The sequence below is a fragment of the Vipera berus genome (genome assembly GCF_964194415.1).
Source record: "Vipera berus genome assembly, chromosome: 1".
Lineage (NCBI taxonomy): Eukaryota > Metazoa > Chordata > Lepidosauria > Squamata > Viperidae > Vipera > Vipera berus.
In genome coordinates this window covers 122202892-122222990 of record NC_138202.1, presented here as the reverse complement: position 1 = coordinate 122222990, position 20099 = coordinate 122202892, and the positions used below count along the sequence as shown (strand labels likewise).

Sequence of the window (20099 nt, the reverse complement as noted above, 5' to 3'; positions counted from 1 at the left end):
TGGCTTTATGCTGAGACACACATCTTTGAGAACCAGCACATGGAGCAGGATATCCAAACCCTCATAATGAGGATCATTTGACCTACGCTCTCACACTCACTATGTCCACTGCACTGAAAATAAATGTTGTATTTCAACTGAACGGTTTAAGTGATTTAAAGATGGCATTTGAAGTGGCCGGTCATGGTGAGTTGAAATCCTGGCTAAAATGTACCCCTTTGCAGGTGGCTAACATAACTCCCTTCAATTTCTAACCTAAACTTGGGTATAATGGGTAACGCCACACAAATGCCAGAGCCCTCAAAGAAGAAGAACACTTCCTTTATTCAGTAGATACGGCACTGTACAGCAAGCTGGACAATCAGCTCCGGTTTACAAACCACTTGCATTGTTCACATACAAACTGGCCTCCCTAATGCCACAAATCATTGTGAAGGTAGAAGGTGGCCATTCCATGCAGATGCAGATGCAGCAAATATAAGAAGAATGCATGACCGCTAGTACTGTCCCCCCCACACACACACACCTATTCTTTTGGGATAAGCTTTGTCAAGATGGATGCTGAAGAGAAGCCCATACTTGACTAGCACAATTCAAAGCAGCAATCTTCAAAGTGATTCTGCTTTCTACAGGGATATGTCAATATTGCTGGATTCCTCTGTATACTCGTAAGGAGTAGGCGTAATGCTGATCCTAGCTGTATCTGTAGTTTTAAGCCATCCTGACCCAACTTGGAGCACTTTAGACCACAGCCACACAAAGGTGTACGAGATGTGCATTGCACAAAGGCACCATGACACTGGGAGGGAGAGGGAATTATGGGAGCAGTAGCATCCCAGTGCCATATCGCAGGCAATTGGGCTGGAGGAAGAAGTCCTCTCAGTTACTATTCTGTGCATGTGCGAGTGTGCTGTAGAAGAAAATGGAGACTGAAGCGCTGGGAAACCACAGCTGCCACATGACGTGACTTGATTGCTTTGGTGGTAAAAAAAATGTTTTGCACAAAGGCACCTTACAGGTCGGCGGTGGTCCTGCTCCAGATATCCTGGACTACAACTCTTATCAGCTCAGGAAACAGCACCTGGAGGGTAGCTGGCAGACAAAAACACCCTGTGGTTGCAGCTCACCAACATGTCCCTACCCCATAGATCATGGGTCTTCAAACTCGGCCCTTTTATGACATGGACTTCAACTCCCAGAATTCCTCAGCCAGGCATGCTGGCTGAGGAATTCTGGGAGTTGAAGTCCATGAGTCATAAAAGGGCCGAGTTTGAAGACCCCTGCCATAGATACTTGATAAAACCACTGGGAGAGAAATGATGACAAGTACAGAAAAATACTGAGCCATGAACTGGAAACTAAGGATACATAATCTGTTTTTCTTTTCCTTTAAAACACCCAGGAAAGTCTATAAAATTCAGGAGCCTGGCTTTCCCAAACACGAAACATCTCCGGAAAAATCAGCTATGAGATCCTGCACAGCCTAGTCTGTGACAAAGAAAACAAGAATATATTATTATCTGGGATAACTTACTTCTTTAACACAAGGTAATGGTTGTCAGTGATCATTACCTAAGACGCTGACAAGAATTTAAAATATGGCCCCTTGTAACTATGGGCTCTCCAAAAACAAATTCAGAAAAAAATAAGTGTTTTTTTTTAAAAAAAATAAACACAATAGTTCCTACTACTTAACTAGGCCTAGCTAGCCTGCATATACTGAAAGAAGACCAAAGGCAAGAATGAAAAACCAGTGTTTCTGTAGACAGTTTGAAATAGGGCTTTATCAGTTGAATTGTGAGTTTAATGGACTCTTTTTTGTAAAAACATAAAAGTCATCCCTTCTTGAGTTTTTAAGATAGCTTTTTTTTGGCATACAAAATATGGTATTTCCATGAGAGCTGCATAATTACCGTCAAGGCACCCAAAGGGGGGGGGGGGGAAGAAAAAAAAGAAAATCACAAATGGGGCAGCACCAATTTGGAGAAGCCAAGCAGGATATTAAAGATTTCCTTAAATATGATATGCCTATCATGTCTCTGATAAGCACTGGTAATCTCCACTCGTCTGTCTCTCTCTCTCACACACACATACACCCTCAGACACAGACACAGACACACAAACACACAGAGTACAAAGTCTTATTCTTGATTCTGAGTCTCAGCAGGAGAACCAAGGGCTTTTAGAGCAGAAGTTTCTTTCAAGGCTTTTAGGCTGGGCAATATTTTATAAAGCTGACTTAGATCACTTCCGATCCTGGCTCAGGCAAACATTACCATGATAAACCTGTGATCTGATATGGGGGTAGGACATCAAATGAATATGGCCCCCAATGAGAAATCAACTATGCCCAAAGAAAGGCAAATCCTGTGATAGAAGCGATGGCACCGCAAGGGTATTCTTTTTCTTCTCGTCTGGCATCAAGGTTCTGAGTGGAATGGAAAAATCGAAGATGTATTCCCTTGCTGTGTGCGACTGCTTCAGCTGAGTCAGGCTCCGTCAGTGGGTGGCTCTCAATTCTTGTTACAAAAATAATCTCTCGCAGCCCTTCTTTTCCTGAGTCCAATTCTACATCCTGATTGCATCTTTAATCATGCTGCAGTCTAGACAACGGAGCAGCTCTTCAGGCAGGGTGAGCACTGCTCGTCTCTCCATCTCTCGTGTGCTCTGTGGCATTCTGTGCAGGTCTTGGATGGTTCTCCAACACGGACAACACGTATGTAGATACAGACAATATATGTAAATACACACACACACCCAGCCTATGCACAGCTAATGTGTCACTGGCGTGATGCATGTCTGTATAGAGTTCTGCCCACTCCAAAGGCACCACTGACACCATCACATCGGTTACCCTTGGATTCTGATGTCCAGGCTATGGATGCTTGAGCTAACCCGTATCTTCTAGGGCAGGGTAACTCACTGCTCCACCAGCCGAGACAGGCCCCAGATCTGGAACTCCCATTGGAACTTCAGCCTTCACAGTTACACCTAGAGTGAGGGGGCATTAAGACAAGAGGCAGTTATTTTGACAGGAAGAATACTGATTTAGTCAGAAACAAAAGCCAGTATACACGCCTTTAAAAGCCAGTATACAAGCCTTTCTAAGATCAATGACACGCTCATTTCAGTATCTATCTCAAAATCAATTGATATAGTGATCAATTGATATATTCATTGACAAAACAGTTCTTGGTAGCAACAAGCAACACTGCATTACCACTGGGCCATGTGTCTGTCTTCAGTTATGTGAAATTGGCAGGTACATCCAGGCAATGGAAGCATCACTCCTTTTCATGAAAATGGAATGTGTAGGATGCATGTCAATTGGGGTCAATGGGTTTTGATACATGGCCATGTCAGGAAGATAACATACCACACCCACTGCTAATACCGGGGAATAAAACAAGTTGCACCTTGTGTAGCTGAGGTGGCAATTCATCTTCTAAGCTCTCTTCTGGGACGGGCTCTGGGTGTCGAGCAGCTTGGCCGTCTTCTGCCCAGCCCCCAAGTGGCAGCCGAGCAAAGTGTGATGGAGTCCTATTCACTGGACCAGGGTCTATAATAGGACAGAAGGAATGGAATTCACCCATTGCTTAAAGAAAGCATTAAGAAGGAAATGTAAGAGTAAAAATTACAGGGGAAAAAATGAGCTTTCAGCCACAGAAGCAGTAAAGGTGAAAGTTTGGGGAACTTTTCAAGCTTATGATGGTATTATTGTTACTCTTGGTTAGCATTCTGTACCTGATCATGTTCACCTATAGTTCAGAATTCTTAACAAGAAACAAAAGCTGAGAAGCTGACAAGGAGTCTCAGAGCAGCCTCAGTTTATGACAAGGACTGCATCTTCTGTTTGATGTATTCGCCGTAATTGTTTATAAAGAAGTTCTCTATAGGACTTAGCATTTAAAATAACTCTTGCCCTTCGTAATCTGGGAGCAATGAAAGAATAAGGCCCTAATGTGTAATTGATAAAACAATGGGAGTTAATGCAAGTCCTACTCACTCTGGTTTGCAAATCATGATTCACTGTATCATGGGAACAGTTTGCAACTGTGGCTTATTCAAAAGCCATTTCAGCCCTCCTTGGCTGAAGAATGCAGAATGACCGTGGATTTACTGCCCTTGATACATACCCGAGACACCACCGTAACGGCGCTGGAAGCCTGCATGTAGAACAGATGCCTCCTCACCAGCTTGGTGCGGGGAGGCCAACGGATAACTGGCTGAGCGAGGCATAGCGCTGCCAGGGGTCCTCCTCTGGGCCTCTGGGTCTTCCTGGGCACTCTCTCCACTCTCATCACTCTCCCGCCGGTGCCACAAGTGTCGTTCAAGTTCCAGCTGGGCATGTTGCTTGTGCAGCTGTGAAAATGAGTTGATGAACAACGTGGGACTGTGTTTAGCCAAGTCAAGGTTATTTAGATGTCCCAAGTAAATCTAGATGCAGATCTGAAATTAGCTGCCCTACATACGTGTGTGTGTGTGTGTGTGGAGTTTCCACCTGTACATACAGAAGGTTCAGTTCTGTGACCGTAAATGTAAATGTAAATGTAAATGCATCTAGCTACACTGTACGATGAAGTTTTCCAGTATGATCCAGCTTGATCCTCTTATAACGTCTGTCCTATTTCTTAGATCCCAAGTTCAGTTTGATACTTCAGGATAATACAAGCACAAATTTCCCATGCTAGCATTTTACAGGATGTTTGAGTTTACGGCAGAACCCTTAACTTACGTCCCGATTTACACCATCACCCTACCAGAAATGTGGAAAGAGGTACATCAGTTGCAGAAATGGACTCGAGAAACATTACTTAAATATGTGAGGAATAACCATCAGAGCTGTGCAATGATTTTGACTATAACTAAGAAGTTTTGGGGGGACATTTAAAAGCATGACTGAACATCCATCTGTGACTCACTGAAACAGCCACACTTGATAGCTACAGCAGAAGCTTTCCTGCAGCAGGTGGGAATCCTGAAACAGATATGCCTGTTGTGAGTTGGAATTTACATGTTCCATTCGGCACCTAAGCGTTCTTCCCAGATGTATCCAAAGTGCTGCACAGCCCTGGAGACAGTAACGCCGAAGCTAACTTTTAAAATTAAGATTAAATGTAAAATAAATCCCGTACGGTTTATGTCTTCATCATAATATTTCTCACCACTCTGCCTCTGTTTCTCTTTTGCAATGCAGTGCTAGTATACAAAGACTTTTGTGGCCTCCAGCCAAGAGTTCATAATCAGTGGCACCTCCAGCAGACTGGATGCCAAAGCGTCAACAAGCCGTGTGTACTTTTTACCTTTGTTATTATGTATTATTTTGTGACATGTTATGAGCCACCGGATCTACTTAGGATTGAAGGATATTGATGTCACTTACAAATGAATAAAACGTGCAAATAGCCATACATATTCACATCTTTTAGATTTACACACATTTAATTAATATATATTTATGCTGCGATGGGGCTTAGGCAAACTCACAAGTAGCTGCATCTATGCAATGACATCTTCACCCCCCCCCTGTCCTTCCTTTCCTTTCCTCCTCTCCCCTGTCCCACAAACACCCCCCTGCATAAGTCATAAATGATCATATTACCTCGTGCATGTAGAGAGCGTGCAGACTCATCTCGGTGGAGGCATATTCTGAAAGAATTAGGCTCTGAAGCTGACCTTCCCAAGCACTGCTGCCAGAGCTTGCTGTCCTGGCATCCACCCTGCAGCCAAAGGGAAGGAAGAAGATCAAGATGTGGTATCGGTGTGTGTGTGTGTGTGGAAATCCACTGATGTTCAAAAAGACTGCCTCCCCTTTCAGCACCCACGTTTTAAATAAATCAAACTTTTTAACAATCACATGCGTGCTTTGCAGCTGTTCTAGCTCGGCACACAATCATTGGGTCACGATTCTACATCACCCAGAATGGGACCACGAAACACACATTCAAAATACAAAGCAGCTTTTGTGAAGCTTTGGAGAAGTTACCAACTTTATGATGCTTCCATCCCACCAAAAAAAAATCTAGATGCAGAAAGGGACAATTAAAGGCCTACAAATATTCAGTTTAGAGGGGGGGAGAAAATGCCATTGCCCTCCTTCCCCTCTACCAGGAAAAGCATCAAATAAAAATTACTCCTCTGACAAATACTCTCAAAGCATCCCAGATAAAATATCGATGAGATGCTCGATCTCTTTAAGAATTTTTCTAGAGGCTTACTACCCACTACTTCTTACCCCGAGCCTGTCATTGCGCCGGGTCCCCGAAGTTGGGCACCATCAGCATGGGAACTCCCATGTGTTGTCTGGGTAGACTGAAGAGGGGAGAAGGAACGCAAAGCAGATGCCACCTCGGAGACAGCAGACAGATGCCGTGAAGTCTGTGCATCACGGATTGTCTGGTAGCCAAGTGCCGAGGAGCCAGCAATCACATTGGCAATCAGACTGTGTGGCTGCAGACAAAAGGAGGAGAGGGGATTTAGTTCTGCAGGAACGGGATTCTCTCCTCAGGTTTGTCGCTAGAACTTCACCACTTGTCCAATTTTAGCTCTGAACATGCGGTTTGCAGAGCTAGAACCTCTCACTCTCCCATTCTGGAAGCTAATCCATTCACTTATATCCCAACCCTCTACATCAGGGCTTTTCAACCAGTGGTACGGGGACCACCTGTGGTACATTGGCACCTGGCAGGTGGTAAGCGACCATCCTAGAAAAGGGGTAGTGGGGGAGGGGAATGAGCTGAACTGATGGCAGCACCGTACAAGCCTGAGCGAGAGACGGATAGAGCTGCAGGGCTGTAAGGGCTCAGCGGAAGCGCCAGGATCAGCGCCAGGCTCCAGCTGAAGCTCGGCGCTGATCCTGGTGCTTCTGCTGAGCCCAGAAGAAGCGCCGATCAGCTGGAATGTTGCAGCATCTCCTGGGTCTTGTGATTTACATTCAGATGCTTGGCAACTGATTCATATTTATGATGGTCACAGTGCCCCAGAGTCATGTGAAGTGACCAAAACCTGCTGCAACCACCCAGCAGAGGGGAGGGAATAAAAACCAAACACCCCCCTACCCCACTCCAGCTGCCAATCCTCAACAGAAATGCTCACAACAATGAAAACCTTGGACAGGAGGAAGAGCGCCGCTGGGCGGGTAGGCAGGTGTCTTGCTTGGCTGTGGCTTGGGGGGCATTTTTTTCATTGCCATTGTAACTTTGAACAGTCACTAAGCGAACTGTTGTAAGTCGAGGACTACCTGCACTTCATCACTTTTTTACTTTTTTTTTTGGTCATCAAGTTTTTGACACCTTGCTAGGCGACTAGTGGTACTTGGATGTTGCTATATCCTAAAAATGGTACAACGGGTGAAAAGGTTGAAAAGCCCTGCCCTAGAAGGCATGTGGGATTTTTAGGAAGAGGTTAAAACTGGATAGTTGCCTCTTTACATAGGGAAAAGGAGAGCAAGAGATTCAATGAGATTCAGTGAGAAACTTTTATAGAAATTCTATAGGAGGCACATGAAATTTATATGACAGTGTCAATAACAGAGACACTGTGAGGACTGGGGCTGGCTTCTTCTAAAGGGTTTGGGATAAGGACTCAACTCTGTGATTTTCTGAGAGCCACACGAGGCTATTCACTGATGTCACTGGAAGAGATATAGCCAAAAAATCTTTATTTTTTTCATGTTTTTGAAAGTGAGGTGAAAATCATCTGGAAACAAAAAACAAATTGCTATTCTTCCTATCCTTAAACTCCTCAAAAATGGGCAAAATGACTGTCAGAATTTGTGAATATTGTTGAACTGAGACTGAATTAGTCTGGGCCGCTAGAAGATGTTGCTTGCAGCCCCTAGGTTCCCTATTTTTGTTTTAAGAAGTGCAAATGTAAGATGGAATACAGGAAATCTACTCAAAGCAGCGCACGGAGGATATCAGCCTATGCAACAGTTCTCACTACAAAGATGGTTTCGCATGAGTTAATGCTACTCTTGTGAAAAGAGTACTAGAGGCGTGAGGAAAGTCGTTATGCAGAACTGGTCAAGTCTTCTTAGAATATACAGAAGTATTTGGGAAATGTAGCCCACTGGAGCCACTGCACAGAGCAAATGCCTAATTTCTTCTCAGCCTAAACAGCCAGAAAACTATTCTTGGCTTAGATTCCCAGTTTCCCCCCATTCTCGAAGACCTACCAAGAGACATCAATTCTCTTTTTTTTTCAGGGCAGGACATGCATGGCCACAGATACATCTCAGAAAAGCAGCTTTGCCATTTGTTAATTCTCATCATTTTCTAGGTGGGTACCTCAGATTCAGACTGTAGTGACTGGATAGAGGTGAAAAGTGCATTGTCAGGCAAGACAGCCTGCTGGGCCAATGCCAGGCTGCTATCACGGTGCACCCGCTCCTTAAGCAAGCCAATGAAAGCTGTGCTCTCCCGAGGCGGTTGCCAGTGTGGGTTGGTGATGGCAAAATGCATGAGGGACAACTCTGTCTTGCCATCCTCAGCCTGCTGATAAATGGAGGCTTCTGTCTTCCCAGCTGACATCCACTGCAAAACAATCAGAGCAGAGCTCAGGAAAGTTACAGAGCTAACTATCTCCCTATCCTTATTTACTTGATTTTATGCAAGCAAAAAAATAATACAACGGCTACTCCTTTGAAGCATTATTTGTTCCCAATATACAGTTATTCCTTTTAAAAAAATTACAAAAAGTGTACATCTGATTTGTAAATCACATTTCATATTGTGAAAATGAAATTCTCAAGTGTACTACAAACCTAAAATAGTGATTTGGCTTTTACAGTAATTTAAGGCTACAGTAGGGAAAAGAAAAACTATTTTGTACCTTGATAACTTAGCTAACAGAGTGAAAGCAATTGCCACCACATAAAAACTGCCTTTTACTATTTGATCTCTTCACTTCTGCGTTCTATGACTTAAATCACTTTTCAGACATACTTTCATTCAATTAACATTCTATTGAAGAAGGCAAACCAAATGGCCTTTTCTGAATTCCTGATTAATTTCCATTTTTTTTTTGATGGGACTTACTGCAGGATGCCCATGCTGGCGCACATCCATTTGGGCAAAGGAGCAAGTGTCTCCCACACCCACAACCTCCACTGTAAAGTTGCGGAAGAAGTCAATGATTTCCAAAGCTTTGGGCCTCAGACAGAAAATGAGAATCAAGGGCGTCACAATGGGACTAACCAGCTCTTCCAGGATGAACACCTTTGAACACAGAAAACAAACCATTAAGCCTTAGAAAATACCCCAGTGAATATTACCGAAATAGCTCAGCATGACTACAGGCACGACCGTTGTTCCAAATGGGCTATACTTAGAGAAGTCCCCAAATTTCTGGAGATTCTTATATAAACATTTTGTTTATAATTAGTATCTACTCAGGACCTCTCTCTACTGGCAGTGCCTTCCCACCCTATAACCTATCCTATCTTACCGCCTTGTACTGGAAGAGCTGAGCAAATTCATCTCTGGTTTCATAACGATGGGCATTGCCTTGCCAGTGGTCAGGCATGTAATGGATATGTGCCAGAATCACCCGAAGCAGCTGCTCTGGGCAGAAAACCAGGTGTTGGTCTGGGATGAAGGACCTACAGGGACAGATAGGTGCACAAGCTACATAAACTGGAGCCAATGAGCTCTACATCCCTTGGCAAGAAGCAGCAGACAGAAAGTAGCTTGTTGGCAAAGGGTGCATCTTGCTACTGTCTTTTTAAAAAAAATAGTAGAAAGGATAGACTACAGATAAAAGATTCTGTAGGAATTCTTAGTGCTTCAGATACAGCCCAGGAAGCTCTAATCCATGTATTTATGGTGGAGGGAGGCAATTAACCGTACAAATTTTTGTACCACGTTATATTCTAGTTTGAAGACTTTCAGATTGCATTATGTTTTTATCAAAAAGATTTATAAAGTGCAATGTTAGTTTACATATGTAGGGCAATCTTGTAATAATTCCTCCAGTGCCAATTGTTAATTGACATGACACTGGCTGCAGATTTCAACCACTGAACAACTTTACATAGCAACTCATGAAATGTCAATACTGATCCATAAACAACAATGTAAAAGACAAATCATCTACTTGCAATTATATATACCAATACAGGGTTGAAATAAGGGGTCTTTGGTACTCTCTGAGCTTGACTGTTTTCTTACAGATGTTTTATTATCCAAACTAGGCAACATCATCAATGCTAATAAGGAGCTGGGTTTGCTCTCAGTTTATAGCAAGCCACTAGAATATAATCTAAGAGCAAACAGCACTTCTTACTAGCACTGATGATGTTACCTAGTTTGGGTAATGAAACGTCTACAAGAAAACAACTAAGCTCAGAGAGAACCAAGAACCCCTCAATTATTTGTGTCCTGTTTGTTTCTTCCTATTTCATCTCTTTATTTGCTAACTCTTCCACTGTCTTGCTCCATTTCAATTCCCTTAAGTAAGCTGGTGACTTGACCACTAGTACTTTTTCCCTCTCTGCTATGAAGTTACAGTATCTGCACTTTATAGACAGTGAACAACTATGCCCGCTAGATTCACCAAAAAAACACCCTGTAACATGTGACAAGTCTAAGATTCCTGAAAACCCAGATTTTGTCTCCCGACGTCTCAAAGCTTTATGATGAAAGTGTTAGAATGAATTCAACCTCAAAGCACCCTGCCAACATGATTAATGAGTTAGGAAAGGCCTCTGCTTAACTGAACTGAAAGACATGAATTGTGAAACTTAGCTAGGTCTCAAACTCATGGTACTCTAAAATGTCCTAGATATAACTGCTAAAATAGGAAACAGTACTACTGCTAATTTGTCTTCTGGCAGTAAAATCAGAAACGGACGATACCTAAGGGCCCTTGTTGTTTAATAGATTTTTTTTAAAAAAAATTAACAGAAGGCTTTTAGTTACTATTTGCTTTCACAGTAACAATTATTATTCCCCAAGCACAAAGAAACCCTCCTAAACCATGGAAGCTTCAATCCAGCCCTTCCCACTCACCTGCAGACAGTGACGGCCACTCCCAGGATGGTGACAGTTGTGAGGACATGTTCTACAGCTAGTACATCTTCATCATAAATTGTGAGGGCAATGAGGACAGCAAGGATAGAACCAGCAAAGAAGGCCACGTTCTTCGCCACAACAGTAAACAGGGGAGAAATGAAACAGTTCATGTACTTAGAAGCTGGCTTGTAGCCTTTGCTGAGTCTTGAATGCAACTCATGATCCAGCTCATTGAAATGTCGCAGGTAGCAGCGGCCATAGAGAGACCAGCAACGAGCACCCAAGCTGCCTGGTTCTCTCTTGAGAATTTCAGTGTAGCTGAAGAAAGCGTAAAGAATCTGCCATATAAGTATAAGTGGACAAAGAAGAAAATTAGCAATGCCAATCCATAAGATACGGGTGCCCAACTTGTCAGCCAGCTCCATGCGATTGCTACTACGTTTGTACTCAGCCTTCAGACTCCATTCATTCTCAAACAGTGAGCCAGGGCCCCAGAAGAAAATAAGTTCAAAGTTGTACTTGAGACCACGAGTGTAGAAGACAGTATCTCCCAGAAAGGGAAGATGGAAGCGCACAGGCAGGAGTGACTTGTTCACTATGGCTACCATGTAGTTCTTGAAGCGCAAGATGCGGTGATAGATGTCCAGTTCTGTCAGCTCCTTCTTATGAATGCAGATCTGGTGCTCCTTTTGGATTTGTATAATCCGTGCTTGTACCTCCTGCCAGGTATAGTAGGGCAAATTGGACTGCAAGTAAGTAGACAGAGGATATAATCAGTGGTATGATTAGGGCCATGGAATAACTTCCCCTGAACTGACTGGAAGGCGGCAATAATTTTACCACTTCCATGCTAGTTCCAAAAAAACCCCAACATATCCATGTGGGCATTAGGAGTCAAGCTTCAGTGAATCCTCCAGTCTGAGAATTATGTGTAGAACAAGTATTTTTTGGTCCTACATCTAATCAATTCTTCGGTCCTCTTCCTATGTCCCCAATGTAAAGATAACCCTTATTCGCTGTGTATAGAGGTTTTCTCCACCTCACAAACATGTAATTCCAAAACCTCTTGTATGTCTCCCACGGAACTTCAGTCAGCTTTCGTTTGAACCGCCAAATTCAAGTTATGTCAAAAAGCGGTGCAGATTTCCAGTCACAAGTACGGTATATAAAATGAAGGCAGTTTTAAACTTGAAAGGATGACACCATGCATAGCAGCAAAAAAAATAAAAAAATAAATAAATCAGACAGAGAGCTTTTCTGCATTAATTCATTTGCTTGCTTGTTCCTATAATTCTGACGTTATACAATTAAGCTAAACATTCCCAGGTCCTGGGGAAAGAGAAGCAAATTCTTAATAAAGATACTCAGCTTCTAACAGAGCTGGCCAAGTGTCTAGAAATAGATACTGGCAATCCCAGAAAAGCAGCTGCAGATATAATAGCTGTGCCACTCAACTGAGCAAATCAGAAGAACAAGATGGATCAGTGGGCAGAACTAAGCTTTCGTGGGATTGTCACCAGACTGGAAAAATCAGCAACACTGCACAACTGCGAAGAAAGGTCAGTAAGGAGCAGCACATAGCAACTGCCTTGGTGGAGCAGTGGGCTAATGCCTCCTTAAGTAACACCAACTGCCTGCAATTAGTGCAGGTTCGAGTCCCACCAGGCTCAAGGTCGACTCAGCCTTCCATCCTTCCGAGGGAGGTAAAATGAGGACCCAGATTGTTGGGGGCAATTAAGCTGACTTTGTAATAATGCCGCTTGGGGGGGTGTATGAAAGCCCTAATAAGCAGGCATATACATAGAATGAAGGCTACTGCTAAGCTTGTAAGCCACCCTGAGTCTTCGGAGAAGGGCGGGATATAAATGGAATTAAAATAAAAAAATAAAAAATAAAATAAAATAAATTCAGATAGACCAGCAGGGCGTTTGGGGAGAGGGAGGGCTTTAAAAAATGGAGCAAGTTCTTATTTCCTCTTTACTGCTTTGACAAGAATCATATATCTATTAAATGATTATAAAATATTTACAATATTGGCTGATAAACTAAAAAAAGAGTTTTACATGAAAATCAATGTGGGTTTCACCCAAAAGACAATTAAGAGATGTGAGAATTGTATTGGATGTAATAAGAGTATTATCAACAGCAGAATGAGAAGAAAATGGCACTGATTTTTCTTGAAACAGAGAGAGCTTTTGATAATTTGGTCTTTTATGTTCAAATTTTTGAAATCTGGACCTTGGGGAGAACTTTATTCAAAGGATTAACTATATACATATCAAAAGGCACATGTTATTATTAATGGTGATCTAACTAAATCATTGGAATTAGAGAAGTGGACAAGACAAGGATGTCCTTTGTCACCTTTGCTTTTCATTTAAGTTTTAGAAATGTTAATTGGAGATATTAGGTTGAAAATCAAAAAAAGAGACCTATACACTGAGGGCTTTTGACTTGGTTTTGCAAGAACCTCCAAATGGTGTTGAGCACTTCATGAAATGAAGAAACTGAAAGACTTTGGTGCATCAGATGGATATAAGTAAAGCCAAAAGTTTTGTTTTTAAAATAAAAAAAGAAAAACATTGGTTAAAAATATGAGTACACAAGATCAAGAGACTCTGATAAAAAAAGACGGCTTCTAAAATTGAGAAGAAGATTTAAGTATCGAGGGGTTATACTGACTAATATGAATTGTAGACAGTTTCAGAATAACTGTGCTAATATGGAATTATATTAAAAAGATTTGTTGAGGTAGGACAAACAATAACTGTCACTGTTGGGTAGAATTTGATGACTATAATTGTTTATGGTTATAAAAGTACTGTGCGTTAAGAGTTAATCTCAGAATAAAAGACTGTTGTACTTGTAAAAACAAAGAATATACCTACTACCTTGCTGGAAGTAGAGTAGGCTTGTTAACCCAGCATTTTTCCCCCCAATGATTAGCGAGACGTCCCTGGCATGCCTGCAGAAAGACACTGCATTCGCTGGTAATCATAAGGCCTCTACACAAAAAAGTTTCACTTAGGCACTTTTTCACTTGAATGAACTATAGGCGAAGTGAATCTCAGTAGCTTACCATGGGAATCTTGAGTGCATTCACATAAAAAGAATGTATTTCCCAATAGCAGCAAATGTTGTAAATAAATTTAATCAGCCGGTGAATCCAAAAGACCCCTGCGATCACTAGGACGGAGAGAAGAAATCCATTGGCTTCGATTCTATGAGAGAGAGAGAGAGAGAGAGAGAGAGAGAGAGAGAGAGAGAGAGAGAGACTGAGTCACAGATGGGAAAGAATAGCTACTGCCTTTATGCTTTAGAAAAATGAATAAACTCTTCTCTCACTACCAGAATTCAGGCGACTCTACCAAAAGTCTGGAGAATGTGTAATACTAAGATACCAATCACCAAAACAACTGGGCTGGTAAGACTAATGGGAAGTACCAAGGACATTAATATATAAACAAAACAAAGCTGTATTAATCATACGACATCACCTACTCACTCCCAGTCAAACCAGTCCTTGATGATTCAAAACATAAATCAAAATATCATAAATAAAATTACAATTATAAATATAATTTATAAAGTTATAAAATATAAAACAAATAAACTGACTGTACATCCAGATAAACAACCCTGCATACATTCAAGTATAAAAATATGAAAGTGGTCATTTAGTCCATGTACTGGGAGCAGAAGACCAAAGATGAGCTAGCTAACCTTATTACAACTGCTGTAAGTAAATAATGACAGGTTAAGATCCATTCTAATTGTTATTGGGGATCCCAAATTTGCCAGGGTACATCCCATTTCCCAAGTAAAACAACTGAAAACATTTCTAAATACAATCTAAAATTTTTCAGCATATAGTGCTGATGGAGTGTTACCTATCATGAAGCTGGGGAACTTGCTTATCTAGGAGATCTCGTTTTAAGTCTCACCAAGATGAACAAGGGATGTGGCTGTATTTAGTCACTTCTATCTTTACCTGGCACTGCACTCATTCGGAGGCAGGAAAGCATCTGGCAGAGTCACCTTGACTGGGTCACTGGAATGCTGACTGTGATTCACCAGTTTGTTGGCAAAGAGAATATCATAGTCAACACAGCTGACAAGGAATGTAGTAAAGGCCACAACAAAGATGAACTGCCTATAAGAACAAAGAGGAAAAATTGGGTGCATTTTACTTCCTTCCTCTTCAAAGAACCTGGGATAACAGAAGGTATCAGGTTTCCCAGGTTCAATTTTTGGAACCGAGTCAGAAAATCGAGACAGGGTTGAATTATTCAACTGAAATAATTGTAATTGAGCATTGAGAAGTATCACTAATCTAAGTGAGAGATTATTATATTTTTCACCTTGCTGACAAGAGGGCGCATAGGAACATAAAAACAATTTCTACAAATCCCAGGAACAAAAAAATCATACTCACATTAGCTCAAAGATCTCACTGATAAGCATGCAAGTGAAGCCATTCTTCTGGTGCAGGTTATAGACGTGAAGATTACAGTCAAGGAGAATTGCCAAACTTTTAGCTGTAGAATCTACCCCTAGTTTCAACTGTGACTTACAAATGGCATTTTCTCTCTCACTTTAAACTGCCTTGCTATAATATTAAGTAGTTATCAATTGAGGTAAGAAGTCAGTAACTTTCTTCATAAATAATTTCCTTTAGAAGTGCAGGAAGTCCTCGTTTAGGAAGTTACAACAGATGTCCCCCCCCTCCCCAAAGTTACCTACGACCCTGTTTTCAAAGTTATGACTGCTACACTCCGCCACAATAATGCAATTGCATTTTGGGGACTTGGCATCATGACTGGTTGCAGCGTCCCGCATTCCCATGGTGTTTGAGGTTATTTTGCTAGTTTCAGGCATTTTGGGCTGGTTTCTAGTAAAAATCGTTTAATGGTCACATAGTTTATTTAATAATCACAGTGACTTCTTTATGACTATTGTGTAAAAAGGTTGTAAAATCAAGTCAGGTCACCTGGTGATCCACTTAATAACTGCACAGACTTACAACCAAAATTCCAGGGTCAATTGTAGTTATTAAGTAAGGACTATCTGTACATGCAATTAACATCCTTATATCTTTTGTTATCTTATCTGTGAGGAATATATCAGTTGAAAGAATCATTTCTAAATGAAATATACAGTATGTGTGTATTCATATATAATTTATATGTTAAGTGTAATTGAAACTGAAACTCTAGGTTTTCACTTATTTACAATAATACTTTGTTGAACATAATAAATCTATCAATTATTTCCTAATTTATGTCACTATGGCTTATTATTGTAATAATTTATTACTCCTGAAGCTAAAAGGCTTCTTGTAAGTGACTTCCAATTTGGTGCAATTGGAATTCAATTTGAGGTTCAACCATTTTGTCCCCGCAGTCAGGTAAGGATATACGAGAGAAAAAAAGATCCAGATTTTCAATGTGATGCCAGTGTGGAGCTACAAGACAGAGACAATATGTCAAAAGTATTCATTCCAATATTCACCATAGAAGGTTTTACAGGACAGGGAGAATGTCTGCCAAAAGAGAACCTCATCGCACAAAGAGGTGCAAATACCAGTTTCATTTAAAACAATCTCATCCAAAGGGAACTAAGAGGCATTTATGTTTTGGATTTGAGATGAAACATTCCATTTCCAGGAGAAACAGACTATAAGAATAGCATCTGAAATATTTAAAACCAATTATGGAAACATCCCTCTACTAAATTTAATGAAAATTAGGATCATATTGTACAAGAAATGCAGTTTCTCCACCAACACGGGGCAGAATCCCGTTTTCCTTTTCACCATGCATACCACTAGAGTTTCTGACACTGAGGATAACAGTCCATCTATACTTACATTTGCTGCCCTCAGCGACGTGAACCATCAGATTCTCTTCTCCAGGGGGAGAGTCATTATATGAGGCCTCCAGTCGCTGATACTCGGTATCAAAGTGAGCCATATTGTCATCTAAATTCTTATAAGCTCTGACATAAAGGGCAGTGAAGGACAGAGAGAGGAGGGATCAGCACTTTGATGTAAATGCGAGCCATCAGTTAAATAGTTCATAACTTCTTCTTTTAAGCTATACTTAGGTAAAGAATACCAGAGGAAAAGAAGAGGAAACTATTAAGAAACTATAGCAACCAGCAGGTAGTAAACATGTAGAAAATTATGCATGTGACTAGTTTTTCTTTTTGCCCCCTTTTTTCCTGAAGTCTGAGTGGCTCACTTCCCTGGTCACTACTTGAGGAGAAAACAACAAGGAAAAACACTTCCTTTCATTAAAAATTCTGTTCTTTGTCCAGTCCTTCAACTTGCATTGCCTCCATATTTACAAGTTGCAGTCTGTTACAAGATACACTCCTAAAACAAAATAACCTATTACGTAAGCACAGATTTGACACAAATACTTATGCTGTATCAAACTCTCCCTAAATGCAAATGAAACTACATTTTCAAGTCAAATAAATATACCACCCCTTTTGGCCTTTGTAAGATTTTTTTTCTAGTTTTATTCAGTTGTTTGTTATTATAGCGTTAAAATACACATAAGTGAAAAAAATGCATGCTAATTAAAAATAAATCTTGAGTAATGTAACAAATATATGGCATAAAATGCTATCAAGCAACCTTTTCATTTAAAAACAAAGGAAAAGATTACATTAAGAAGTAGGAAAACAATAGAAAACTGTCTCAGCTAATTCTGCCACAAATACCAAATTCTGGACTGTGAAATCAACTCAAATACATTGAGTGCACAAGGAGAGGATTAATCTATAGTTAGCACTGCTGGAAAGCTACGTGTTATTAAAAATTGATCTGTTCAGCAAATTAATGTAGAATTGAAGGTTCATGCTAGATCAGATGAAAGCTCATTGAACCCAGCATTATGGGTTCAACAGGCACAATAGACAGACCCTCTAGGGAGGCCACAAACAGGACATGTCTGCAACAACCACTTTCTATCATTGTCGTTAGAAACTAGGATTCAGACCATAGGGTTTCTGATATTAGAAAGCCAAGATTATTTGTGGCCATTGGTAAGATTCTTCATGAAATTTTAATGCTATCTGCTTTGGACAATCATTACATTCCAAGGCAAAGAATCTTAACAGCTTAACATGCATAATTTTATACACTAAACCACATAATCTCTTGCATATCCATCCTTTCTTTGGGGCAGTCAGTGTTACTGTTGCTTTCTTGCAGTGTCCTTCGAGAAGCCATATTCTGGATTTCAAGTATCAGCACAACACTGTTTATATCAATTCATTATTCTACAACTGAAAATCAGCAAGTGGTCCATTACCAATTTTCTGATGCTGCTGCGTTAAAAGGCCCCAGGAACATGATAGGAAGGCAGATGATGCTCTTGCCTTCTGAATACATGCTAGCATTGTTGCCCGTTCTGCAAATAAAAACAATCACACCAAACTTTAGATATTTCTCTTGGTGTGTTTAGAATAAAATCTGTTGTCGTCTCTTGTCATCGTCCTGCAAAGAGGCAACCCACTCACCCACAAGAAACAGCAGCTAATCTGCTGCCTCCCATTATTCTGACAAACTGCCTCCGTCTGTAGTGTGACAAAATAAACCTTCCCAATACATAATTATCTAATTTATATTTTAATAATAATAATAATAAACCTTTTATTGTCAAAGTACAACATGTGTACATTGAGATTAGCTGAGCCTCCCCCCCCCCTGCTCTCTCCCCCCAACACACAGTGACAACAAACCCTCCATCCCACCACACTATGTGAACCAACTACACCACACACCGGCCTCCCAAGTCAATTCTGCATAAGATTATGTCCCATTTAAAAGCCTAACAGCCCACAGATAAAAGCTATTTTTCCGCCTGTTGGTACGGCTGGCTATATTCCTTTATCTCTTACCGGATGGTAGGAGAGTAAAGACAAAAATGGGGCAAAAACTAACCTGTTCCACCTTGTCCTAAAGCTGAAAAGGCATTCAGTTTGCTTTGTGGTTGGCAAGACTGAGTGGCATGAGGGTGTCTCTTAAGTCTTGACTCTCCACACCTTTTTCTCACCTTGTAAACCATGGGTCTTCAAACTCGGCCCTTTTATGACTCATGGACTTCAACTCCCAGAATTCCTCAGCCAGGCATGCTGGCTGAGGAATTCTGGGAATTGAAGTCCATGAGTCATAAAAGGGCCGAGTTTGAAGACCCCTGTTGTAAACTGATGTCTGCGGGGGGGGGACACACCCCAAAAAGCACATTTACAGTGGCGTCTTCCACCGGGGCGGCGGCGCGGGGGGGGGAAACCCTTATGTAAGCATCAGTAGAGCGAGAACTAGAGCCGCCTTCTTTTCAGCAATTGCACCAGACCCGCAGAGTGTAGACACCGGCAGAGGCCTGTTCACCCGGGACTCTAGCAAGGTGAGTAAAGGTGGGTACGTCCTCAGACGACCTGGCCATTGGAACTTGCTACGGGTGGCCGGGGTCAGCGTGGGAAGTCTCGGCTATTGCGGGACCCTCTTCCCCCCCCCCCCTTTATATCGATAAGGGACGTCTGGGCTCCAGGAGCATTCAGGAAGTCCCGAGATGTTGTTTTGTTTTGGTTGCGCGAGCTCCGGTAGGGAGGAGCCTTCCTCCGAGGTTGTTTACACGGGAGAAGGAAAGCCCGGGTTGAAAAGAGCGCGGGGCGCTCTCCTCCTCCTCCTCACCGGCTTTCCCCCCGGAGCTAAGGAGGCTCACCTCTGCGGTCGCCCCTGGTAACCTGCCAGAGACGCCGCCGCCGCCGCCGCCGCCACTTGGCGATTGCCACTTACTCCTTCTCCTCCGCCGCCGCCGCCTTTCCTTCCGTCTGGCGTCTTCCGCTACCAATCAGAGGTCACGACGGGCCGAAGAGGTAGAAACAGGGCGGACCAATGAGAAAGCCGCGGGGAGGAGGAAGTGAGACGGAGAGGATTGTCTCGTAAGGGGAAAATCCTCGATGACGGACGGAAGTGACGCTTCTCACCCGGTGACGGAGTTGGGAAGATCTCGTGGAGCGGGGCGGCTTCCTGCGCTGGCGGGCTGTGCGGAGGTATCAGGCGTTGGCTTAGGG

At 41.9% G+C, this 20099-nt stretch overlaps 1 protein-coding gene across 2 annotated transcripts; it reads right to left on the bottom strand.

The window, feature by feature from the left end:
- Positions 1 to 300: 300 nt before the first annotated feature.
- ATG9A (autophagy related 9A) lies at positions 301 to 19837 on the bottom strand. Of its 2 annotated transcripts, none has more exons than XM_081321840.1 (16): positions 19748 to 19837; positions 18335 to 18433; positions 16882 to 17009; positions 16430 to 16476; positions 15448 to 15512; positions 15004 to 15165; positions 14092 to 14233; positions 11010 to 11758; positions 9448 to 9601; positions 9039 to 9218; positions 8289 to 8534; positions 6236 to 6450; positions 5603 to 5720; positions 4137 to 4362; positions 3417 to 3559; positions 301 to 2991 (listed from the first exon to the last, which is right to left on the bottom strand). In XM_081321840.1, the coding sequence occupies exons 3-16, from the start codon at positions 16982 to 16984 to the stop codon at positions 2986 to 2988; spliced, it is 2556 nt and encodes an 851-aa protein (XP_081177966.1). In that variant the 5' UTR covers positions 16985 to 17009; positions 18335 to 18433; positions 19748 to 19837; the 3' UTR covers positions 301 to 2985. The 2 variants fall into 2 exon arrangements, with proteins under 2 accessions (XP_081177966.1, XP_081177967.1); XM_081321841.1 differs by lacking the exon at positions 19748 to 19837 and adding an exon at positions 18967 to 19085.
- Positions 19838 to 20099: the final 262 nt, after the last annotated feature.

Excerpts from the sequence above, each read along its gene's own strand:
- ATG9A (XM_081321840.1), bottom strand. The coding sequence starts at position 16,984 with ATGGCTCACTTTGATACCGAGTATCAGCGACTGGAGGCCTCATATAAT. Across the intron at positions 5,721-6,235 it reads GGCGCAATGACAGGCTCGGG|GGTGGATGCCAGGACAGCAA; the intron begins GTAAGAAGTAGT and ends CTTTGGCTGCAG. Across the intron at positions 3,560-4,136 it reads CCGTTACGGTGGTGTCTCGG|ACCCTGGTCCAGTGAATAGG; the intron begins GTATGTATCAAG and ends GTCCTATTATAG.